Genomic DNA, 25,812 nt, shown 5'->3' with positions numbered 1-25,812 from the left:
TTCAGACAGGTGTATTCCCATGTGAGAATGAGGCACCAAAACTACCTATTATTTTTAGCCACCCCAAATATGAGTATGTGATGTTCAAGTTGGCTTAAATATTTTATGAAAGCCACTTCAGTCCTAGCTGAACTTGGGATCTGGCCAATGAGAGCTTATTATGCAATAAATTTGTTAAGGTCTACAATCCCTTTTTGTAATCTTTGCTACAGCTCCTGTCCCTTGAAAATATGCCTGCCTCTCATTCTGCTGCCCTCAATGGCATCCAAAATATGCCTCCACCTGAGGCAACCACTTGAGGTGTGCTACACGTGGGTAACACTTTGGTCTAAACCACTGAGCCTAGGGCTTGCCTAGGGTGAGTTCCCGTTGTTTGGTCCCAGCTCTTGCCCACCTAGCAGTTCAAGAGCACATCAAAGTGCAAGTAGATAACTAGGTATTGCTCCACAGGAAGGTAAACGGCATTTCTGGCTCGCCAGAAGCGGCTTAGTCATGCTGGCCACATGACCCGGAAGCTGTCTGCGGACAAATGCTGGCTCCCTTGGCCTATAGAGCGAGATGAGCGCGCAACCCCTGAGTCGTCCGCAACTGGACCTAATGGTCAGGGGTCCCTTTACCTTTAGGGTTGCCTCTGCACCGTTGCAGTTTTCAAAATTTAAGCTTAGCACATTCTTATCCGGCTGTATCGTCACTGTAAATAATAACATGCCTATGTTTTCCCTCAGGCTGCTAGAAACTGCTTAGTGAATGAATCAGGGGTGGTGAAAGTGTCTGACTTCGGAATGACAAGGTACTGGCCTCTGGAATTTAAGTGGAACTAATGTATTTTGCATGGGCAAGTGTGAAAATTACAAGGGGACTGGAATTTGTACCTAGACTGAGCCTGCAGAAGCCAAATGCAGCTTTGAAAGGGACTTCTGAAGACTCCCGGGGGCGGGGGGGGGGATAAGATGATGTCATTGTGATTGGTGGATTCAGAAGTCTTTCCACTCATAGATGGAGGCCTGCCGCAGCTGCATACCTGAAACTGCAAAAAACAAACAAACCCAAAGAGTTGCGGTTGTCAGATTCCTGACAGCTCCTAATACATGTGACCAATAAATGCGAGTACAAGTACAGATTACAAGCTCTTGCAGATTTAAATATTAGTTCCATAGTTAATACTTTCAAATGATGTTTGTGAAGTTTACAAGTAGCCACTAGATGGAGGTGTGAACACTTACCTCTTGATGGGCTTCTAGGGCTGGTTTCAGACTGGAGGAATCATATAGTGTTTTCCTTTTTTAGGTATGTGCTTGATGACCAGTACACAAGCTCTTCAGGTGCTAAGTTTCCTGTGAAGTGGTGCCCCCCAGAGGTTTTCAATTATAGCAGGTTCAGCAGCAAGTCAGATGTCTGGTCTTTTGGTAAGCTGGCTATGTTTTTATTCTATTTTAAATGTGGAGGTATTATTACTATTGGCTACAAACCGCCCACATAATTTGTATTTACTCTTTAGAACTGGGGTGGAGAACACTTTGGCTAGTGGGCCAGATTCTTATCTCACCTACCCCTTGTGGACCAGGTTTGACAGGTGGGCAGAACCGGCCATTTCTCAATCACCTGACATTTTTTACCTTCAAGGGTCTCAGCCCCTTTCAAAGCACTCTTTGAGAGGGGTTTCTGAAGATCTGATAAGCCGGAGCATCATGTGATAGTCATGGTTGCATGAATAGGCCATCAAACCTTCTCTTAGATGTTACACATAATTTATCTCTTCAGTCCAACTAATTTTTCTCTATATGGTTTATTCTCAGTCTTACTGTTCCAGTGTCAGTTCTAAATTATCTTAGAAGACTTGGGACCAGCAGGCATAAGGGACAAGAAGCAACTTTAAAGGAATTATTTCCTGTTAACATATTTGCCATTACAGATACACGTATGTTCTAGTTTAGATAACATCTCTCTGGTAATCAGCCAATGGTCTTTTTGTGTCTCTTCAATTTTTCAGGTGTTCTCATGTGGGAAGTATTTACTGAAGGCAAAATGCCCTTTGAGACAAACACGAACTATGAAGTAGTGACTATGGTTAGCCAAGGACACCGTCTATTTCGGCCAAAGTTAGCATCTAAGAATATTTACGATGTGATGTTGTTGTGCTGGCATGAGGTACAGTACCTTATCTTTTAGTTGTACATCTCCATGTGATCCCTGATATACAATATAGGAATGCTTTATACTTAACTATGAAGACAGAGAACAATCAAGGCTAAAGAACAGAGCAAAAAAAGAAGTCAGGATAGCTCAGTCGGTAAAAGCATGAGACTCTGAATCTCAGGGTTGTGGGTTTGAGCCCCACATTGGGTAAAAAAATTGCTGGGGGTTGGACTAGATGACCCTCGGGATTCCTTCCAACTCCAAAATCCTGATTCTATATCATTTGAAAGGAGAAATCTAGTACAGACCCAGGGTTTCTGTACACTGGAGCAAACTGGATTTGCACCAACTTGTTTCCCCATTAATGTAGGGGCATCCCATGGTTTTCCCAGACCTTCCCCTCCTTAAATGCTATTCCCCCCCCCCCAATCGTTGGAAAGTCCAAAGGGGCCAGGATCAAAGAACCCTGCATTTACAGGGGGGAAAGGTGAAACAGGGAAGGCATCATGCTCCAGTGTGGACAAGCCTTTTGAGTGGAATTTGCATGGTTCCTGAATTGTAAAAATGAGCAGTCCCTACTTGATGGAATCACTATGGAGGCACAGGTGAGAGAGATGCCATCAAAAAATAGAAAGGGGGAAGTAATTAGAGAACCCGTGACACCAAGAAGTGACTGGCCTTCTTACAGGACAGTGCACCTTCTTTTTTTGGGGGGGGGGAATTGAGTAGAATTGTTTACATTAGATACATGCAAAAGATTTCCCTCTAACAAAATAAAACCTTTATCGTTGTTAGCAAATCCATCCTGATACTTCTAAAGTCTGGGCTCAGTTGGAGGATGGACTATATGATTTAGTAATAGCAGGGAAGAATGAGAAATTATTTGCTTCTGTTCTAAAAAAATAAATAAAAATCCCCATACTTTTTACCCATTTATTTTCCCTCGGTAACTCGGGTTGGGCTGAAGGTCTCTAATGTTATTTTGAAAATATTTATTTTATTCATTTGCAATTGCCCCCCCCCCAATTATTTGTGATTCATCTAATTCACCAGGTGAATTAATGGAAAGGTAGTAGCGGTGGAACAATCCTCTCTACTACTGAATTATTAGCTTTTACCTGCTTTTTTGTTGTTGTGTTAATAAAGATATTGTTTTAATCAGAGTTAAAGAATCGGCAGCTCACAATAATACTATCTATTAATTTCTAGAAACCGGAGGGACGCCCTACATTTCAGGATTTGCTGCAGATGATTGATACCATAGCAGAGGATGCTTCCTGAAAAGGCACGAGAGGAACAAAGTTGTTCACAGCAGAGACAGCATTCTGAAAAGCCATGCTCTTGGATGTTGCTTCGAAGGGCCACACACAGAGAGAGGACAACAACGCAGAGTTTCCTTCTCCTTAAAAGGAAGTGTTTTACCAAGATAGCCATAGTTTGCTCAGCCATTTAAACTGTCTGTGAAGTAGACACTGATGAGGGTTGATGAGGTGGAAAACATGGTTCTTGGCTGGGGGAAGAAACAGGACGGAACCACACTTTGAGCCCTAAATTGCAGAGCAGTAACTGGATTTTATAAAAGTCTCTTCCCACTTCTATCAACCAAATGTTGAGGAGTGGCAAGAACTAGATTCTTCAGCATCAATGTTTCCAAGGCTTTCCTGAAAATGCAGTGTAACATTGGCTCACCAAAGCTCTAAATATTGCCATTCGCTCATGATCTTGCAGTGCTCTTTTGTTTTGCTTCCTTTAATAGTTGGCACTGCAGCACCTCTCAGCTGTGCCACCTCAAATGAAGGGCCGTGTTCTTTTAATCTTCTCACCTGGACTTTTTCTACAGAATAACTGTAGAGGCAGACCAGAAGCTGGTCTACGACTACTGCTACTCTGGTCATTGTAGCACTTAGCAGATAGAGAACTGGTGATTGGATAGTGCGCTATATTAGCAGAGGCTAGATTCCAAATCCCTCTTCACCAATGAAACCCTTATGGGGATTGTGGGCCAATTGCTATCTTTCAACCTAACCTACCTCACAGGGTTGTTGAGAGGTCAAAGAGAGAGAGGCCAAGAGATTCTCTTGAGTTTCTTAGAGGAAGGGTGGGATAAAAATATGTAGAAGTTCTAGTGGATGACAAGCTGCTGCAATTCACCCTGAGCCTATGGATTAGGAAAATGTATTAAATAAAGAAGGAAACCTGCTTAGGGGGGACTTTGACACAGCATTCATATTTATATATATATATATATAGTTCACATCCTGTAAATATATACACTGCACACATGTATTTATATGAATGGGACTTTAGGTTTTCTTGAAAGATTTGAAAAGTACAACTTGTTGAATCCTTTTTATGTTGCACATGTAGTTGAACACATCGCCAAGAGCTAAAGAGTAAAGTTTCAGCGTTATTATAAACTGAAGAGTTCTTGGTCAGTGTGCTGCAGTTGATAAAATGCTCTTCGCAACCCTCAAAAAATACTGTACCAAAAATGTGTCTAATAAATAATTTGCATATTGTTTGAAATCTTGATAAAGGCTGTCCCACTGATTTTTATTTCCATACTTGTCTGGAACTAATTTTAACACTTTCGCATTAGGATTCCCCCAAGATGTTTCGCTGCTCTGTTCTGCTGTGCTACACAGTGTGACATTACAAGGAACATTCAAGCCTTCTGCAACATTCTACCTCTGGGATCATGTGCTGCCTTACTAGACACCCTTAGATGCAGGAGAGAAACTATAACTCAAAAAGGTAGGCCTCCTGACAGATTTCATCAAATTATGACTCCTTGTAACCATGAGCTCCATATTATCCAAATTATATCCCCAAGCATAGCAGAATTACCTGCATAAATTGAAGCAGATGGCATCTGAATAACTGCTATTTTACATAATACAGTGGTACCTCGGTTTTCGAGTGTCTCAGAAGCCAAACGTTTCGGAACCCAAACGCCGAAAACCTGGAAGTGAATGCTTCCGTTTTCAAACGTGCCTCGGAAGTTGAACGGCTTCTGAGGCACGTTCCGCAATTTTCTCAACTGAATTTGCCGACCGCCCACTGTGCTTCGGTTGCCAAACGTTTCGGAAGTCGAACGTTCTTCCAGAACAGATTATGTTCAACAACAGAGGTACTGCTGTATTATCTTAGAAAAATTCTAGTCATAGGAAGAGGTGAGACATTTTTTTCAGCTACCTTGCTGGCTTCTAAAATCTGTGTCCACGCAAACTTTCAAGTGTATCTCTAGCACAGCTAGAAAGCAGCTCTTCTTAAAATACATATTTTCAAGATGCTGAATGCTATCCACTACCAGCTTTTTCCAAAACCTGCAAACTTGCACCATAGGGCTTGTCCCATCTTCTGCTTGTCCCAAGCATAGAAAGCCTGGGTCTGAGAGGTTTGCTGCTTGTCTTATGCTTTCTAGGCACAGACGCAGGAGGCTTTGCCTTTGCCCTGCCCTCCCCCCCCCCCGGAAAACCCACTTTTAAGCACTAAATCAGAACAATTGGCAGTTCACACAAAACCCAATTACTGTTTTCTGATTCAGCACTAAACCATGCAAAAGCTCTCTTCATAAGAGTGATATCACGGCAGCAAAGTGGTTTTTTATGTTCCGTATTTTTCGCTCTATAAGATGCACCAGGCCACAAGACGCACCTAGTTTTTGGAGAAAAAAAATATTCTGAATCTCAGAAGCCAGAACAGCAAGAGTGATCGCTGCGCAGTGAAAGCAACAATCCCTCTTGCTATTCTGGCTTCTGGGATCGCATGCGCAACCTGCATTCGCTCCATAAGACGCACACACATTTCCCCTTACTTTTTTTGGGGGGGGGGGGAGTGAGTCTTATAGAGCAAAAAATACGGTATTCTCCACGTTAACTCGCGAAAAAGAGAATTGCCAAGATAAGCCTTCTCCAAATTTTCTCAGTTCAGGTTTTCGTAGACAAGGAAAGGCTACTTTATTGTTGTATGAAAAATACTCCCATATCTGTTTATTTGCTTCATTCAAAAACAACTATGCCAGGTCATATGGAACCAGACCTTCCACCTCTTTGCTCATCAATCCCATTGCTAGAAGTTCCTACAGGAACCAACATAAATTCCCCAAAACACTTCTCTCTCTCATTAAAAAGAAGAAGTGGGCACAAACACATTTTATTGAAACAATATAATCCTCCCCCTTGTTCGGACACCACAGTATCAAACTTTAAATCTTTATATCAGAAAGTTAACATCTTAAAAATAAGTTTTATTCAAATGTATCAAGTCAAAATTTTTGTACACACACAAAAAATCCTGAATGACATTAAAGACTTCCCTGCACATAAAAGTATGCTTCTCTGATAAACATTTTAAAATACGTTTGCTCATTTCAAAAAGAAGGTTAACACTGGGTAAATAAGAGCGTGAACGAATAAGGTATTTCCTCTGATTTTTTTAAAAAAAGGTTTAAGTAATAAAAAAAAATTTTAACATGGACACATGCCATACCTTACAAAAATAAATAAATTTTAATCTACGGCATCTACTCTGCATGTAAAGGACTCGTTTTCAGATAACTTACGTTATCTTTAGTCACCTTTAGTTGGCACACTTTGTAGAAAATGATCATACATATTATGAAAAAATGGAATTAGTGCTCAAGTAGGAATGTAGCCTGAGGTTTTTCCTGAAACTACTAAAAAAGGTTATCTTGTCTGTTCTCCAGTAATGTGTAATTGATTCCCCATCTCTCTTACTGCCTCCTTCATGTGCGAACAAATTAAAGCTTTGAAGATGTCGGTAAGTGAAAATATGCTTCTATACGAGTTCATTCAGTGCTATGCTAACTGGCATATGAGACCTCTTTCATCAACATGCAAGAATTTTGAAAACTAGATACTTTTTTCACCCCTTTTGGACATTTGCTGAAAAACTCTGAATAATAAACATCCACTATGCTTAGGTGACAACATTCAGGGAAGTCATGATTTTTACACACAGCAGCAACTTGGCCAAGAAAACCACTATTTCCCCCCAATGCAATGAAACCATAAAGTGCTATCTGTGAAAATATGTTATGTATACAATTCAGTTCTCTTTACCAAGAGCACAACATTTGTCACTGAAGTTCATATGTTGCCAAAGTTGGGAAGTGCACACACACAAAATCATTATTTCATTTTCTGATCATTGAGGACACCATCACAACCACTTTCTGTCCTTCCGAGTACCCTAAGAGGTGCTTTGGTATAGGTTTTCCAAAGATGACTTAGTGGTGGCCACCCCTTTGTTCATTTCCTCGACTGAACAGAGTGTTATCCTCATCACATGTCAACGCTGGAGCCTCCATATTCTCCAATAAAGTATGATGAGCCTCATAACCATGGAGAGGCAAGATTGGCTCCTTTTTAACAGAAGACGTCAACTGGCTCCAGGTGGTGCTGACGTTTTTAAAAGCATGCAGAAAGAAGATGCCTATAATTATGGTGAAGAAGCCACTCAAGGTCCCAATGATATCACCAAGCTCCATGCTATTCCATTCCTTGAAGAGGATGACAGAGCAGATCACCACCATGGTTGTGAAGCACACATAATAAATGGGTGTCACTAGAGATGTATGAAACACATCCAGTGATTTATTGAGGTAGTTAATCTGAGTACTGATAGACACCACCAAAACAGCTGCCAAAATATAAACCAATGGATGTCGGAAGACGGGCTTCTGATAAAGCATGTCTTTAATAGCAATGCCCAGACCCTTGACAGAGGAGACTGAGAACACACCAATCACTGAACAAATGGAAATGTACACCAGTATATTGCTCTGGCCGAGTCTTGGAGCAACACCAAAAATGAGGACCAGTGAGATCACAATTACGATAGTGGCAAATGCAACAAACACTGTTTGAGAGAAAGAGAAAGGAATATAATTAATGTGTGTGAAGAAGCAATTAAAATCACAATCGGGTCACTTCAGAGGGCTGGATCCAGATACCCATGAGCTCACAGAATATTCCTATTCTTGGTGATGGGGTTGGGAGGGCCATTTCTGCTTATTCCCCCAACAGCTCTCAAAAACCTGCTCCATAACAATTTTCAGACAGCATGGAAAGCAATGTTGATGGAACTTTATCACTTCCTCCTCCTCCTCTTCCACGAGTGATTCATTTTAGCTCTGGATTCAAGTCAGCATGAAAATCACAAATTAAAGACAGCATAGCTCCTCTCACTTTGGTGTGGAAATGTAGTTCCATGTATACATTTAAAACCTCTCCATTATCCTCTGCAGACCGACGAAAGGGCTCTTGTGTACAGAGGTGTGCAAACTTAACACTCCTGCAGTGGGAGTTGTATGCACTCATCGGGCTCTAGATCAGAGGGAAATATATTTCACCTTCCAAGACTCTATGGAACTCTGCTTTGCTTTTGCAAAAAACTAAATTTAGTTCTACACGCAGGGTCATGGCTGCAGGAGAAGCCACCTTTCGCAAAGGGGCTCCACACTGCATTCTAACACTAAGAAGAAAGCTGATTACCATTTTCCTGTGCTCCAAATGGATTCCAGTACTCTACGGCAGACTGGATGCTCTGGCTCCCCAAACCCTATGGCCCATTTTGTCAGGTGGGGACAGTCACCCACCTATCATCACCATGAAGTCAGATGAAGCATTTTTGTTTGCCCGCGCAGGCAAAGACGTAGAGCTTTGCAACTGTCAACGATCAGCTGACAGGCAGTGGCAGCAAACACCACTTCTGGCAGAGAGCCATGTCCTTACCTGTGACATGATGTCAAAGGTAGGTCTGGCTCAAGGGCTGGAGGTTCCTATCTGCTGTTCTATGCAAACAGCAAATGCACAATGGATTTCTCAGCCAAGGGAAGTTCAAGAGAAAGCTCAGCAGCCAGGAATGCACTTTGAACCCAACAATTCAGGGTCCAAAAGAACCTTAGGCATGATGAGGGCTGGGAAAGCGCTCTGGAGGAGCCACAATAAACAGTACAGGGTTTAATGGGCCAAATTGCTTTGGTATAAGGGTGCTTCGCATGTCCAACATTGCCTCAGAAGCAGGAGAAAGCCACTGTGTGCCTCCACCCCTCAATTCCTTCAGAGCCAAAGTGCAAGGATATTTGCTCAAGCAATTAAACGGGCAGAGTACACAGTAATGTCAAGCTTGACTGCCTAACAAAATTAGTTTCCTGATCTCTGCAAAGCTACACACCCCTGCACCTGTCTGCATGGCAGAAAAGAATATGCGTCCCACCCAACGTTTACCTTCCCCTGCTTTTATTGTTTGGTACTAGCAGCAGAGAGGGTGAAAGGACAACGTCGTGATACCAATGTCTGATCTGAGCATTCACAGATCACAACTGCAAAGAGCTTGGGAGCAGCGGGGAAACAGGATGTATCCACCTAGTGGGGTTGCCAGTCTAGAATCCAGGCCCATCTAACATCCTATATTGGAGGTAACATGGCAATGGGGGTCTCTGCATTGTAGAGTACAATATGCACAGCCCACAATCCATCAACCCTATGAATGAGCAGGTTCTGCAGTAAAGCAGAAACTCCAACAAGGTACGCATTGCATTTACTTGTCCCAAGCCAATCATCTGAATGACATACCTGGGTCTTTTAGCTTTATCTCCATTTCATCCAATGATGTAACCTGTTCCTCTTCAGGTGCATGAATCACCATCACAGTGGACCCCAAAATGCTCAATACGCAGCCCAGCTTCCCATGAATATTGAGCTCTTCATTCAAAAAATAGGAAGATAATATGGCGCTATTTGGATTTAAACGAAAAGAACACCACCTTAAATATAGCATGTAACAATATCTAGAAGGTCGAAACTATAAATATGACAAATCGAAAAAGTGAAGTTCAGAACAACCACGATGAATCAGAACAAAGGAAAATACAATGCATATTTGCAAAGTAAGATAAGGCTAGTTCGTGTACATATCGTTGGCACCACACCCTAAAGAATATTGTAGGGCAGTGACCTGAAATTGGGCATTTCCTGCTCTTGCCGATTCCGTGGAATGCCATTCCCTCTGCCATATATGAACTAGCAACCATCAGCTGCACCCGTCTTATAAAGACTTATCTTTTCCCCCACTTTCCCTGACCCATAAGAATGGGCTCTGCTTTATATTTATGAATCCCTTCAATCTATGTTCCTTTCCGTTTAAAGAAAGGGGGGAGACTATACAAAGGATGTGTCTTTTCATGCCGGCATCACATGCACCTGTTCTACAGCACAGAAGTGTGTGTGTTTGGATTTGATATCCCACTTTATCACTACCCTAAGGAGTCTCAAAGCGGCTAACATTCTCCTTTCCCTTCCTCCCCCACAACAAACACTCTGTGAGGTGAGTGGGGCTGAGAGACTTCAGAGAAGTGTGACTAGCCCAAGGTCACCCAGCAGCTGCATGTGGAGGAGCGGGGAAGCGAACCCGGTTCACCAGATTACGAGTTTACCGCTCTTAACCACTACAGCACACGGCTCTCATATGAAAGGGTTGGACAGGTGCAGGTGTACACTAGCTCTCCTAAAAGGCAAGTCGTCGTCTCATCTGGATTAGCACCCATAATTTGTTCATCGACTCACTGTTTCCGAAGCACAGAATTTCAAAAATCACCTAGTGAAATCAAAAGCTTGATGCCACTGGGCTTAATGAGGAATTTAATGCGATATGTGGTAAAATATCAAATTACGAAGAAAGGCACTTGGTTCTGCAGAAAACATGGGGTTATTTCCATTTGTTTCAGCTGATTTTTAAGCAGTTGACAATATGTTCTTCTCAGAAGAAATATTGTGTATTTTACGTATGAAATGTAAAAAGGAAGCTGCTCTCAGCTGTATCAGATTCAGACTGTAAAACCACTGCCACCGCTTTGGCCTTCCCCAGATGGACAATTGCAGACCATTTAAACCACTGGAGTCGCCTGGCGCCTGCCAATGAAATTTTTATGCTAGGCAAAATCCTTTTTTTTCAGTTGTTACAATTTAATATTTTCATCATGCTGCTTTTAGTATGTTACCTGTACACTTATAACCATTCTCTTTTCTATTTCGAAAGACTGTCTAAATAGACTTTTGCTCTGGTTCAGAGAGGCTGCTCTTATTTTTGTTGCTTCTGGGGCAAGGCGCCCCAAGAACTTGCCTGAAAGACGTGGTAGAAATATCCACAATAAAACAAGAGTGTAAGAGCTGGCAACTTGGTAACTTGCTTTCGGCCCAGTCAAATGACAGATTTCAGAGTGCTTAATAGAGTGTACTGGATGTTGCTATGAGGAAAATAAATTTGTACTGACCTTATGAGAACACTCAGTGCACCCAAAGGGGTGACCAAAGTGGCTGGTGCAAAGGCATAGGCGGCAAAGTTTGCTGCTTCCCCTATTCCCACTGCAAAAGAAACTGTTGTTAGCAAGGCAACTGAGATTTCCCGACAGTTGCAAGAACCTTGTTGTAAATGTGTGCTAACAGTTCCAACCTAGAAAGAATTTATACGTCCAGTGACAACTTTGAAGCATGAAGTACTGCAATACTTCAAGGACCGCCTCTTTCCATATGAACCTACCCGGATCCTGAGATCATCTACTGAGGCCCTTCTTCATGTGCCTCCTCCTCAAGAGGACCGGAGGGTGGCAACACAAGAACGGGGCCTTCTCTGCAGTGGCTCCCTGTCTGTGGAATGCTCTCCCCAGGGAAGTTAGCCTGGCACCTTTATTATATACCTTTAGGCGCCAGGCAAAAATGTTCCTTTTTAACCAGGCCTTTGGTTGACGTGAACGACATCCTGTACCCTTTTAAAATGCGTCTCTTTTTTGGTGGGGAGATTATTGGGTTATTGTTTTTATTTTGATTTCGTATATTGTGATCTTTTCTGTGAACCGCCCTGAGACCTCCGGGTGTAGGGTGGTATATAAATTCAATCACTCAATCAATAAGTTGAGAAAGATCTTAAAATATATGTGCAAAGAGCGTTTGTCGGAAACAAAAGTGTTGCGCCTTTCAAAAGTAGCCCCTAAGTTATAACCTCATTGACTCTAAACAAATGAAGTTATTGCTCTGTTCTAAGAGTGCCTCATCCTTACTTAGATCCTCGGGGTGAGGATTAAGAGGTCACAGGTTCCCCATCATCTAATTGTAATACCTTGCTGCTGGGAGATATGAACGCTGCCAGAGTTATTTATGGAAGACCTCTGCTGTGGGAACAACCGGGAGAGATTTCTCTAATCATCTTACCCAGCACCCATCTTAAGTGAGGGTGTCTGCTGCACCATCTAGAAAATCTGGCAAAATCGTGGGCTGAGGAAACACCATATATTTAAAACACATCACCTTGCTCCCCGCTCCAGCAAGGAATCCTGGGAGCTATAGCTTAACCCTCACAGAGCTACAATTCCCAGCGTCTTTAAGCTACAGCTTCCAGGAAGTGTGCTTTTAAACAACTTTAAATGTATGGTGTGTGCACAGTCATGGTTTGCAAACAAGTATATGCACATAAGCTTTAAACACCAGTGCATTCCTACAAGAAAAAACTGCCATTTGGCAGTGTGTGGAGCTGCCTGTATACTTTTAAAACAAATAAAGAAGCTCTTTAATACTCACTTGAAAGCAGTCCTGCCCACCACAGCCATTCCTTCAGGTAAGAGTGCCCACCCTGTCCTTAAAAGAGAGATAAAGGCACTATTTTCAGTGAAAAGAATCAAGGAAAAGCCATAAAATATTTGAGGTATACCTTCTTGCTTGTTTTCATATTTTTAAAAAGTGCTCTCTTATCCAAGTAAACCTCTAAGCCAGGCATCCCCAAACTCGGCCCTTCAGATGTTTTGGGACTACAACTCCCATTATCCCTAGCTAACAGGACCAGTGGTCAGGGATGGTGGGAGTTGTAGTCCCAAAACATCTGGAGGGCCGAGTTTGCCTATGCTTGCTCTAAGCAGTTTTTTACTCCATTACTCTACCTGGCAATGCCAAAGAGAAAAGCTGGATGGTAAAACAATCCAAAGTCTAGGGAAGTTATTTTAATGTATAGTCATTCTACTGTGTGCCAACATTGAAATGTAGTAATAATAACAGTAACAAAGATTTACATTTTGTATTAATTTCATGCTGCGTCAATAACTTATATAGTCAATATTGCAAGCTCCCAAAACAAACTACTCACAAATTCATAACACAGAAGTTGTTATCTTCTCTTCACAGCACTCCAACTATGACTATTTGGACTACTGCAATGCGCTCTACACGGGCTACCTTTGAAGGTGACCTGGAAACTACAACTAATCCAGAATGTGGTAGCTAGACTGGTGACTGGGAGCGGCCACCGAGACTACATAACACCGGTCTTGAAAGACCTACATTGGCTCCCAGTATGTTTCCAAGCACAATTCAAAGTGTTGGTGCTGACCTTTAAAGCCGTAAATGGCCTCGGCCCAGTATATCTGAAGGAGTGTCTCCACCCCCATCGTTCAGCCCGGACACTGAGGTCCAGCACCGAGGGCCTTCTGGTGGTTCTCCCACTGCGAGAAGTGAGGTTACAGGGAATCAGGCAGAGGGCCTTCTCGGTAGTGGCACCTGCCCTGTGGAACGCCCTCCCATCAGATGTCAAAGAAATTAACGACTATCTGATGTTTAGAAGACATCTGAAGGCAGCTCTGTTTAGGGAAGATTTTAATGACTGATGTTTTAATGTATTTTTAATCTTTTGTTGGAAGCCGCCCAGATGGCAGGGTATAAATATTATTATAATTATAATTATATTATGACAGTTTCAAATACACATTTCAGAAATACAAGCCGTGCTTTTGGACTTGAGCTTTTGAACATTTAAGTAGAGGCTGGTTACAACTTTTAATGTTATAAAGTGCAGTGCTATTTTTTTTCTGGAAAAAGAGGTGCGAGAACTCACCACAAACGCCTCCCTTGTTCTGATAACAGCAATGGCACCCACCTGAGAGGTGCTAGAACTGAGGTCTGGCAAATTCCAGCTTTTAAAAAAGCCCTGTATAAAAGAATAAGTATTTCTTACCTGCTCTAGTGAACCCCTTTTCAGCCAACTGTAAAAGGCCCTTCTTTTTCAATATAAAGCTGGAACCAACAAAGATACTTGAGCCTATAGCCAAGGCGACACCTACATACAAGCTGTATTTGCTTCCTGTGGGCACCGAAACACTCAGCTCGGTTTCGTTGGAATATCTGCCGGAATAGGCAAAGAAAGAAGCTTCTAGCTTTGATACATTGAGGATTTGACACCAGGCATGATGAGAGTTGGGGCAGACCAGAGGAAACACGTCACCTGGGAAAAGAAGAAAATTATATATATGACTGAAGCACATCAAAACCACACACACAAAAGACTAAAAGCAACTATGCACATCTGTAACAAATGAAAACTCTTGCCCCCGCTCCAGGTTTTTGTAGAGCTTATTACTACATTGAGAAGCCCATCTTCTAATACTGCCGCTTCCAAGGCAGGAAGCAATTAATAATCACTGAAAACATCCATTAAAAATGAAAGCGAAGAATAATGCGATACTTAACAATGCATAAGAAGGCCGTAACTACGTCAAGCCTCTGGAATTTGTCTTTATATCCCACTTGGAGCAAAGGAACAAAACAAGGAAAGTTTTCCCAATTTTGAATTTGGCTTGACAACAAAGCAAAACAGTTCTAAATTTGAAGACGAGGGGAAAAGATTGATGAGAGATTCCTAGTTTTCAGAAGCAGCTTCTAGAATACCACAGTGATGCACTGATACAGATAGCATTGAATTGGCAATTGCCAGTCTGCATCTGCTCAACCTATGTATTTCTATAAACAAAAACAACAGTATGCATGTAGTTTCTCACAAAAAATAAAAACCTGACCCAGTAATACCATCCCTGGAATTAACACTGGGGAGATATTTAAACAGCCCTGGGATAAATATTATGGATGGTAGATAAAATACATTAATAAATAAAATAATCAATATGAACATATTTTCCTAACAGATTACTCCTCGCCGAAAGAGAATATTTTACTTCTAAGAGTCTTTTTTAGAATGCACAGGAATATAAAAGAGGGCCTCAAACCGATTTGGACCACTTGTCCATCTCACCCCATGTCAAGTACTCTGACTGGCAACCGGTTCCCAGGGTCTCTAGCATGCAGCAGAGTGACGTTGACAGGCAGCTGGGAGGGGGAGGTGTGCGGAGGAAACTAGCTGAAGGCAGAATTTGTGTCTGACTAGTGTGGGGAGACTTTTTAGAGGGCTGTCCCAGAGAGGCAGGCACCCCAAGAGATGCGTAAGACTAAACAGGGAGCTAAATAATCAGCAGAGTCCTAGGTTACTTTCAGAAGAGCATTGCATCAGACACCGGCTCCGTTGCCAAATCTCGCATTAGTTGAATTTCATGCAAACTAATATGGGTCCATATAGTTAAAGTTATGGTTTCCCCAGTAGTGATGTATGGAAGTGAGAGCTGGACCACAAAGAAGGCTGGTCGCCGAAGAATTGATGCTTTTGAACTATGGTGCTGGAGGAGACTCTTGAGAGTCCCATGGACTGCAAGAAGATCAAACCTCTCCATTCCGAAGGAAATCAGCCCTGAGTGCTCACTGGAAGGACAGATCCTGAAGCTGAGGCTCCAGTACTTTGGCCACATCATGAGAAGAGAAGACTCCCTGGAAAAGACCCTGATGCTGGGAAAGATGGAGGGCACAAGGAGAAGGGGACGACAGAGGACGAGATGGCTGGACAGTGTTCTCGAAGCTACTAACATGAGTTTGACCAAACTGCGGGAGGCAGTGGAAGACAGGAGTGCCTGACGTGCTCTGGTCCATGGGGTCACGAAGAGTCGGACACGACTAGACGACAACAATATGGGCTTTACTTAGTCTGGAGGGGAAAAGTTAATTGGCACCGGGTGGGTGGGCCCTTCATGAATATACATTCCCCGGAAGAAAGTCATTCATTCATGAAGTTTTCATCATGATCCCCTGCCATCCAAGTACCGGGGGTGGGGTGGGGAATGGGAGGCAGCGGGAAACAGATGGTCCCTTCATTTCAGCAAGGACTTGAGCGTAAACCAGATTCCCTTTTTTTTAAGCAAATGGTTTTAGTGACAGACGGACAACAACACGATGTCCGGGTGGTGGTTTAAGAGCTAGAGGAGATTGCAGACCACAGTGCTGCTCGTTCCAATTTTTCAAATGCTACCTACGTCTAGCGATGCAATTTTTTAAAAAAATTATATATATATATTTTAAGCTAGCGATGCAATTCTTGGCACAACGAAGGGATGAAAAACACATTGGCGGAGGGGGGGGAAATACCACCACAACTTACAGTGCATATTCTTGGTTGTGGAGAGAGAGGTCCCCTTAAAAGAGGAGAAGCAGGCTCTGCATTAATAGTTGTCAAAAAAAGTTAAATAATGAAGTTATTGCTCCTCTTTAAAGAGGAGTCCAGAATCCAGTTTCTTCCTTCTCTCAGGTGCTCGGAGGTGAACAGCATGAGTCAAGGAGCACTGATAGATGGACAAAGGCACTCAAATACTAAATACATACTAATGTCGCCACAAGAAGCCTCCTCAGCAATCTTTCTCCACATGCTATTCCTTTGAATATATCTCATTTCTGAAGCAAGATTGCTTCATCACATGCACAGGTCCCCTCAATGCCCAAGGTATAAAGTGCTATTTATTCATCATTTCTGAGGTAAAGTTATTTACCATTCAGAAGTCAAATACACATTTATTTGTATCTGCAGGGCAAAAGATTGCATCTAAAAAAAAGGAACTGTAGTCTGGAGTAACACACACAGAAAGAGACAGAGAGAGGAATATTGGTTGTTGCTGGCGGCAGTAGAAAAATCCTATTAGACCAGTGGTCTCTCAATAGTCTTCTGAAATGAATACATAAACGGAAAGTATTAAGTGGAGATCAGCTGGGTAGCAGCTTAATTTTTGTGTGTTGTTTTTGTTTAAATGTCTTTGTTATGTCTTTGGTTACTCCTCTTTTCTCACAAAGACTGTAATTAAATAAGTTAAGCTTTTATATTATTGCTATAGATTTGAATCCTTGAATATCTTGTCTTGTGAAGAATACAGAAGTTTTAATATTAAAATGCTATTGAAGTCACAAAGCAGATCTTCTGGAAGTGGTAGGACAAGGTTTTTATTTGAGCAGATATTTCAGCTAGGAATTCAACATAAGTCTAATTTACCGTGTACATGTGTGACAGAAACCAAGGACAGCGTAAAAAACCATTTTCTTCTTCTACACTAAAATTTGATATAAAATCCAAATTTCACTCATCACAATAGCAGACTTCAATTGTTGTGTAAAAAAAGAAAATGATACCCGGTAAAACAACAGCAGTGTTTTGGTGCTTTCAAAAGGGGGCTTATTATTATACATGGCCTGTTCAGATATCACTGGCAGCATATTAGCTTTAACATCAGATTTTCCTCAGAAAGGGTAAATAGCAGACAAAGTTAGCAATGGTTGATGTACTCCTTCCCTTCTTAATGGAAATAAATACTTCAAATAAAGTCCTGTAATGTGCAATTATCCGCTCAAAACTAGAAGGGCAGATAAAGAAAGATTTTCCTCATGAGCACCTCCATCTCACATTCCCGCCAAAAACCGAGAGACAAAATTGCAGCCCGTCAAGTTCTATTCAAAGCAGCCTGCAAGTTGAACTACCTGCCACCTAGAACCTCAGAGGTTAATGGGCAGACTGCAGTGAGCACCTGCAAAGCACTTTTGCAAAATGGAGAAAGGGGTGGGAAAACATCCATGCAAAAGGAGATAATCATCAACCAAACTACATGATTGATAGCTAACTTTTGATATGTATACAAGAGGAGGGAGATGAAGGGATGAGTAAGAAGCAAACAACGGGACAATGACTCGCAGTGTTTACATATTTCAGAATGCTGCTGTTTCACTGACAGAAGGGCCGCATTGCTTAAATTGCTTTGATGACTACTCTCAATTTCAACAGAAAATAACTGTGCGTGCATGCCCAGGCAGATTGAGTCAGATCAGATTTTCATTTCAATGAGACTTATCTTACTTTCGGTGCCAGACATTTGCCAACTCACTTCCTATGAAACACACGGCTCTCATTTGATAGAATCAACACAGCAACACTGCTTCAAATATACATTCTGTGCGGCTTTAAATCGAGGGCTTATAACCTAGTCACATGAGCTTTTTTGTGGAACAACTGCAGTTATAGAATCACAGAATTGTAGAATTGGAAAGGACCCCGAGGGTCACAGAGTCCAACCCCCTGCAATGCAGAAATCTCAACTAAAACATCCATGACCCATGACTATCCAACCTCTGCTTAAAAGTCTCAGATCAGAAATCACACATCGTTTTCACATCACTTGAGCGCTGTGCCCCACAGTGGAAGAAGCCATTAGCTCCAAAGTGGTTCTGCCAGTGCTTTATAGAGATGTTCATGTGTTCAGTTCAATTGACAACACCCATCATGTGACCTGCTATCATGCTTTCAATGGATGCCTCCCTGACGAGGTAAGAATAAAAGGTAATTTAATAAGTGGCAAACCTTTCACTAGGTAATCATGCAATTCTGAAAGTTAGCACGTGAACTACATCCATTATATTGCTGATATAAATATCAAAGGGCAGTAGCTTTCCACCTGGTAATAAATTACATCAGATTATACCATTTCCCCACCCTGTGACAAACATCACCCTATGTAGTTTCTTGTACAGTCATACCTCGGGTTGAATGTGCTTCAGAATGATCGCTTTCGGGTTGTGCTCCGTGGCAACCCGAAAGTAACGGAGTGCGTTACTTCCAGGTTTCGCTGCTCACACATGCACAGATGCTCAAAATGACGTCATGTGCATGCGCGGAAGCGGCAAAACGCAACCCACACACACGCAGACGCACTGTCGCATCTTACGTTCTATTCAGGATGCGAACAGGGCCCTGGAACGGATCCCGTTCACATCCCAAGGTACCGCTTTACAGAAGAACCTTGGTTTTCAAACGTAATATGTTCCGGAAGTCTGTTCAACTTCCAAGGCATGTTCGAAAACGGAAGCATTCAATTCTGGGTTTTCAGTTTTCGGCTTCTGAAAAGTTTGGCACAGTGCCAGATTTACGTATAAGTTAAACAAGCTATAGCTTAGGGCCCCACTCTCTTGCCCCGCCCCCAAATTTAAAGGAATAAAACCTGGATGTACATTTCCAAAATATAAGATAAAAAACAAAATAAAACCTACACACAGCAACAGTGTTTTGTGTTGTGTAGGCTCCTGTGATGTAAGTAATGGGCCCTGCCTGCTAGCCTGCTCCCTAAAATATCGCTGGTTTGCTCATTTCTATATATAGGGTGCCTGAATTCTGCATGGAATATATTTCAGTTCAACAATTACTTTGATAAAAACATATTCTGTTATGTGCAAATGGCTTTAGATACCTATTAGGTCCATAAATTACCATATAGCATATATTCAACACAAAAAAGTGACAATGTGTTGTTGACAAAGGACAGCTGGACATATAAAGGGCCCCATTACCTTCAGTAGCTTAGGGCCTCATCAAACCTAAATCCGGCCCTGGTTCAGCAGCCGAGATGTTCAAAAACTGAGGTTTGACTGTACAGTGTATTGAGCAAAACCACTTCTGTCCTCTCATTATCCTATTTCATCCTTTTTACTATGATCCCACACTCAAGGAACTACATTTTTATTCAAGCCCTACTCTTGCAGGGCCTTTCTACCATAAGTGTAAATAAACCATCTATCATAAAGACACTGCAGTTTCTGCTGCCTCATTCCTAAGGGAACACGAACCCCGAATCAGTGGAGGACCTTGGGGTCTCCAATTTCAGTGGCGCACTGCCAAAACTGGGCACCCTGCTGCTCTCACGCTTCATTCTAAATAGCTGTGCAGCTGAACTGGTCGCACTCCCCTAAATTTGCCTCTGCCTAGGTATGTGGCCAGAAACCCTGAAATTTCACACTGCTCATAGACTGGTGTGGCACAAAACAATATAATACAGCTGAAATATGGCTATCCATACAATCTTTGGTATGCATTATTTCACTGCAGTTGAAACAGAGGTGCTTTATTCAAACTTTAAGGGTATTGCTTTATTAGTGGTTGGGCTCATGCGTTTCATTATTATTACTTGCAAGCTGCTCTTTGATTCCCCCCCCCCCAAATTATAGTGGTGTACTGTGTAAATACAACAAATAATCTATAATGCTGCCCACGACCCTTTTTATAGAGACACCCAATCAACAGGGACAGCTTTCCCACCACTGCACCACACACCAGAGGGAAGTTTAACCTGTTGCATTTCTGCTCCCAGCTGAGCAGTGTTAGAAACTGAGATATGAAAGCTAGGAGCTAAATGGCTCCTTAAACCTAGGTTATGGGCGCCACAATGGAATGTCTAGGCACATTTTTTTAAATAACAATACAAGGCTGAAAATGAATGAACTGCAGCTAAAATCTTATGTTCATTTTTCACATGGGCTAGTCCTTCCTCTGCCAACCCCCCAAAAATAGTCTTAAGAGGGTCTCTTCTCCAGCCTCCAGAGAGTAGCTGAAAGTGGGGAGGCAGAAAAAGGTCCTCCTTTCCTTCCACTCTGCCGTTTTAATCTGATATTTTAGGCATCTGAAGGCAGCCCTGTTCAGGGAAGTCTTTAATGTGTCGTATTTTAATGTATTTTTAATCTTCGTTGGAAGCTGCCCAGAGTGGCTGGGGAAACCCAGCCAGATGGGCGGGGTACAAATAATAATATTATTATTATTATTATTATTATTAGTGCCAACTCCCTGGGGCCCTGAACACCAAAAAGTTTCCCATGAAAGTGTAAGGCACCCACAAATTTCGGTGCCTGGCCCTCACGGCCTCGGGCACCCAAGTTGGCACTCCTGGCAGAGACCATGCTGCCTCCAAAACCTCGAGCAACTCGCAGATTTAGGGCTTCTAACCAAAAAGAAAGAACTTTCCCTGGCTGGAGCAGAATATCCTCAGGTGTTCACCCCCCCCCCTCCACCTCTCGATGTGCAAATGAGGCATCAACAAGGGGATGGTATGCGATTTCGGGGGGGGGGTTACCCCGCGCGACAGCTACTGACCTTCGCGGCACGCGCTCCGGAGGGACGCCGCTTTCTCCCCCATGGCACTTTCTCCAAAGGCGCGCTGCGCCAGAATCGCGTCCCCTTACGCACGGCTCTCGCAACCGTGCCAAACGCAGAAAGCTCTCGCCGCTTCCAAGGCGAGCCCGCCCCCTTTCCGCTTGGAAGAAGGAGCACTTTCTCGCCGCCTCTCCCTCGCCGGCCAATCGCAGCCCCAGGGCGGGAGTGGAGGGCAGAGCGCGCCGACCTCCCAAGCGCCTCTCGCTCATCCTCCTCCTCCGCCTCGCCGGTCCATTGTGACACAACAATGGCGAGTTGGCCGGCGAGGGAACTCCGCGCTAGCCCGCGTTCTTGGTATGGCGAAGCTCCTTGCATAAGTGACATGAGCCTCGCCTCATTTCCATTACCCACTTCCATCATTCGGAGCGGGTAAAGTTCTTCAAGGCTGAGGCATCCGAGCCGCTACCCAAAACCAGTTTCTCCAGAGTCATGGAGGATAAACCTTTCTCTTCAACCAGGCTGATTAACACACTCATATGTGTTTGGGGCAGGGGGGCGCTTATTGGTTCGTTTTGGTTTAATTATGTACTTTGTATTCTCATTTTGTGTCTTTCTGTTGTGAACGGCGCCCGCGATCATTGGCCAAAGGGCAGTATACAAATTTAATAAATAATACTATTCTTGTTTACTAATCTGAATTACTTTCTCTTAATGTTCTAGCTCAAGAGCAATGGAGAAGACGCATCCACACCACAACCATACCGTTTGTATTCTGCTCAGTGGCGTAGCGTGGGTTGTCAACACCCGGGGCAAGGCAAGTAATTTGCGCCCCCTAACCTGTGGATTTGCGCCCCCTAACCCGTGGATTTGCGCCCCCTAACCCATGGATTTGCGCCCCTAACCCTAACCCCCAGATGTTGCGCCTGGCCCCCCCTGCACCCCCCACGCTACGCCACTGATTCTGCTATTTTTCTAGGGAAAGAAGTGCTCACCATGAACACCTCCCTTGTTCTCTTAGAATGGCAGTGGCGCCCACCTGGGGGGGAAAAGCCCTGACTATTACTCCGTGTGGGACGCGGGTGGCGCTGTGGGTTAAACCACAGAGCCTAGGACTTGCCGATCAGAAGGTTGGTGGTTTGAATCCCTACCACGGGGTGAGCTCCCGTTGTTCGGTCCCTGCTCCTGCCAACCTAGCAGATTGAAAGCACATCAAAGTGCAAGTAGATAATAAGGTTCTGCTCTGGCGGGAAGGTAAACGGTGTTTCCATGCGCTGCTCTGGTTTGCCGGAAGCGGCTTAGTCATGCTGGCCACATGACCCGGAAGCTGTACGCCGGCTCCCTCCGCCAATAAAGTGAGATGAGCGCCGCAACCCCAGAGTCGGCCACGACTGGACCTAATGGTCAGGGGTCCCTTTACCTTTACCTTATTACTCCGTAGTCAGGCCACTCCAACTACGCTTAAACACACACAGGCAGGTTTGTTCTGTGTGTAAATGTCATCAGTGTGGGAAGGACTGCTGAGGCTGCTGGAATCCTGCACCCTTTACCAAGGGAGTAAACTCAATTTAACTTAATAAAAATATACTGTTGTGTATACAGAGTTGCACAGTCAATAGAGGCTTTCCACTTGTGTTAGTAATCCAGTAGGCAAACACCACTTTAAGCTTCTCTGCCACCAGCAGGGATTAGTATCAATGCTGTCTTAAGTCTGCCTTCAGAAAGTGAAAAGGAGCCATGATCCCTGAGCATCCTTACTTTGTTCTGAGTACAAACAGGTGGTTAATTTGTGTTGGAAGCAATGAATCCATTCTAACTAAACAGGATTGTAAACAGATTGAGGAGAGGGAGCCTTGGCTTTTCACAACCCAAGAGATAAGCGTTACCACCTAAGTTCCAACTGTTCTTAAAGGCACAAAGGTCAGTAAAAAAAAAAAAGTCAGCAAATTTCTGTGAGTTGCATCTGTGTGCACCTTTAGTCTTTTAACATGTAGGATTTCCAGGGGAATAGCAATATTAATTTATTGTGGTGGGGGAGAGGCTTTTGGCACCTTAAAGGGCAACACATTCATTATGGTACAGACTAATTAATCAGAAGCATGAAGTTAGGAGAATATGATCACATGGTGGAGGCAAATTGTGATCAGGTCAGAATGAAGTGAAATACAGAAAGTGCATTAGGTGATGATTATACTATTAACTGTGGCCATTCACAAAAACCTGTTGTCAGTTGATAACCGACTTTAAGAAGGCCAGTTAACAGATGTAGCGCAAGACGCCCTTCAGTCCAAAAGTGATAGCACTGAAACTCTTGAGCAACAGTAATTTGTGGTTTCATGTTGCAGTCTTCGTTTAAAGTACCTATCTCAAAGGCTGAAATGTTTCTCTGCTGGTTTTGGATATTGCCATTTTGGATATCGGATTGTGTTAATATTGTGTGTGTGTAGAGACAACGGTAGCATAAACTAGTAAACTGAAACTGTGTATTCCTTTTATATTTACTGATTCCTCTCCTTTTAATTTTCCCAGTAATAATTTAGACTATAAACTTGTTGAGGCAGAGATGTATCCTATTGCCCACTGTCAGGTGTCATACATACTAATGGTACTTACATTATATTATTTATTATTATTAGTCTGGTACAGTGAGTTAACTTTACAATGTGCCTTTTTAACTACAGAGCAGACTTAAACTTCATTTGATTCACAAACCACCATGGGGGCCTCTGCCCAGAACCATATACAGTATAACTTTGTTTTATCTGTTATCAGTTAACAACACAACCACATCCATGTCTGTTTAGAAATACCATAAGTCCCGTGGAATTCAATGGAGTTAAGTCCCATGTATTGCTAACTGGTAAGTCGAGACCAAATTCAACAATGAAGGCTCAGCAAATAATACATAGTTCATACATATTGAGTATTATTGAAGAAGATTCTGGGGTCCAGGAGGAAAAAAGGGCATATTATTAGGACTGTTGTTTATTTTGAACTATGCTGCCATTGGGGAGCAGAGTAGTACACGCCTGTGTCTTTCGTAATTCTAAAACTAGTTGATCATCTGTAATTGGTTTTGGGATTGTGGTCTTGTTTCTGGTTCTGGAGGTTTGTTTTGAAGGTTACTTACTTGGGCCTCAGTAACTCATAAAATGGCTATTACAGCTCTGTGTAGTTGGCTGTTTTAAGCACAAACCCATAAGTGAAACCTGACTTGTTGCAACAATTGACATAAAGGTAAAGGGACCCCTGAGCATTAGGTCCAGTTGTGGCCAACTCTGGGGTTGCGGCGCTCATCTCGCTTTATTGGCCGAGGAAGCCGGTGTACAGCTTCTGGGTCATGTGGCCAGCATGACTAAGCCACTTCTGGTGAACCAGAGCAGCGCACGGAAACGATTGACATATTTGCCTATAAATGTAGGAGAAATGTCCATCTCCTTACTAGGAAAATATGTAGCTCTATGATAACCAAGGCAGGCGGTGAATATGAAACAATCATTATTTAAGTTCTAAGTTGTTGAATATAATGTTGAATATATGTTGAAGTGCATCCCACACCAGCTCAGAGTAGTTTTCCTGGTCCTGGCAGTGGAAAGCCTTAAATAATATTCCCTTCCTCTCCTGCTATGCTACACAATGCTTGATGGCTACTAGCCCCTAACCCATTTAAAAACTATATAGTGGGAGTCATGCAATTGGAAGTATACCCTGCTACCTGAATACCCCCTCAAAGCATTAATAGCAGTGCTTTTTTCTGGCGACATACACAGGTACGCATACCCCTAAACATTTTGTGAATCTAAGTTTGGCTTCATTGAGGGGCAGTATTTCAATATGAGTAGGAAAATGAGAGAAGCACTGATTAATAGTACATAGGAAGATAACAAATGTAGAGCTCTATTCTCAGAACCAAATGTAGCAACAGGAGCACTATTCAAACTAATGTTTCCAGGAACAACACAATACTTTTAAAGTTCATATTTTGATAAGTGGAGTGGGAATTGCTTCATTAAATTTTTAAGTGGTTTGTAGATGTCATAATTTTTATGCAACTACTGATTTAGGCAAATATTTTTTTTTTAATATAATTTTTATTAAGGTTTTCCAAATTAAAAACAAATTAGATCCAATTCATACACTTTCTTCCAAAACCAAAGCCAGGACTTCCCCTTCCCGCCCCCAATTGCGTTCCAAATCTTCCGAATAAGCAATTAAATTCAACAAGTTTTTATCCCATGACTCACTTAACATCAATAACCCAATTTTTCCAAATTCCCATCCCCTAAGATCGATTTTTTCCCTTCCACGAGTTCCCCCTTTCAAAATTTTATAAAAAAAGAAAAAAAGATATAAAGATAAAAAAATAATTTTACAACCTTTGGATTCCAAATTTCCCTCCCCCCTTTCTCTGTTGTGTTCCTTCTATCCCTTCATCCTAATGTCTTCCTGAAGTTCCTACCCGCTTAATCCATATCCCTCTAGTAGTTTGCCAGTCATATTTAATTACAAATGTCCAATCTTGGAAGGAGTCTGTCTCAAAAAGGGGCCCATTTTTTCTATCCAGAT

The 25,812-nt window shown here is 42.6% G+C and overlaps 3 protein-coding genes and 1 long non-coding RNA gene across 10 annotated transcripts in view; 3 read left to right on the top strand and 1 right to left on the bottom strand.

The window, feature by feature from the left end:
• The window catches only part of TEC (tec protein tyrosine kinase), a 74,939-nt gene extending 70,267 nt beyond the window's left edge, over positions 1–4,672 (top strand). For all 5 annotated transcript variants that reach the window (XM_081924494.1, XM_081924495.1, XM_081924496.1 and 2 more), the window contains 4 exons: positions 726–790; positions 1,288–1,406; positions 1,991–2,148; positions 3,346–4,672. In XM_081924494.1, the coding sequence (XP_081780620.1) occupies positions 726–790; positions 1,288–1,406; positions 1,991–2,148; positions 3,346–3,417 (414 nt within the window). In that variant the 3' untranslated portion in view covers positions 3,418–4,672. The remainder of the gene's footprint in view (positions 1–725; positions 791–1,287; positions 1,407–1,990; positions 2,149–3,345) is intronic.
• Positions 4,673–5,999: 1,327 nt separating this feature from the next.
• On the bottom strand, positions 6,000–21,488 carry NIPAL1 (NIPA like domain containing 1). Its single transcript, XM_081924580.1, has 6 exons — positions 21,250–21,488; positions 14,158–14,424; positions 12,735–12,791; positions 11,435–11,525; positions 9,738–9,898; positions 6,000–8,019 (listed from the first exon to the last, which is right to left on the bottom strand). The coding sequence occupies exons 1-6, from the start codon at positions 21,290–21,292 to the stop codon at positions 7,388–7,390; spliced, it is 1,251 nt and encodes a 416-aa protein (XP_081780706.1). The 5' UTR covers positions 21,293–21,488; the 3' UTR covers positions 6,000–7,387.
• On the top strand, positions 9,905–11,110 carry LOC309377455. Its single transcript, XR_014171589.1, has 2 exons — positions 9,905–10,384; positions 10,637–11,110. It is a non-coding gene; the product is annotated as an uncharacterized lncRNA (long non-coding RNA).
• A 125-nt stretch (positions 21,489–21,613) lies between the features above and the next one.
• NFXL1 (nuclear transcription factor, X-box binding like 1) overlaps positions 21,614–25,812 on the top strand; it is a 79,862-nt gene continuing 75,663 nt past the window's right edge. For all 3 annotated transcript variants that reach the window (XM_081924413.1, XM_081924416.1, XM_081924412.1), the window contains exons 1-2: positions 21,614–21,678; positions 21,970–22,012. The gene's annotated coding sequence lies outside the window, so the exon portion shown is untranslated. The remainder of the gene's footprint in view (positions 21,679–21,969; positions 22,013–25,812) is intronic.

The sequence above is a fragment of the Podarcis melisellensis genome (genome assembly GCF_964234715.1).
Source record: "Podarcis melisellensis genome assembly, chromosome: 9".
In the NCBI taxonomy this organism is placed as follows: domain Eukaryota; kingdom Metazoa; phylum Chordata; class Lepidosauria; order Squamata; family Lacertidae; genus Podarcis; species Podarcis melisellensis.
This window is presented reverse-complemented; position numbering and strand designations above follow the sequence as displayed.

Excerpts from the sequence above, each read along its gene's own strand:
- NIPAL1 (XM_081924580.1), bottom strand. The coding sequence starts at position 21,292 with ATGGGGGAGAAAGCGGCGTCCCTCCGGAGCGCGTGCCGCGAAG. Across the intron at positions 14,425-21,249 it reads CCGGAGCGCGTGCCGCGAAG|GTGACGTGTTTCCTCTGGTC; the intron begins GTCAGTAGCTGT and ends TTCTTTTCCCAG. Across the intron at positions 8,020-9,737 it reads GATAAAGCTAAAAGACCCAG|TGTTTGTTGCATTTGCCACT; the intron begins GTATGTCATTCA and ends TCTCTCAAACAG.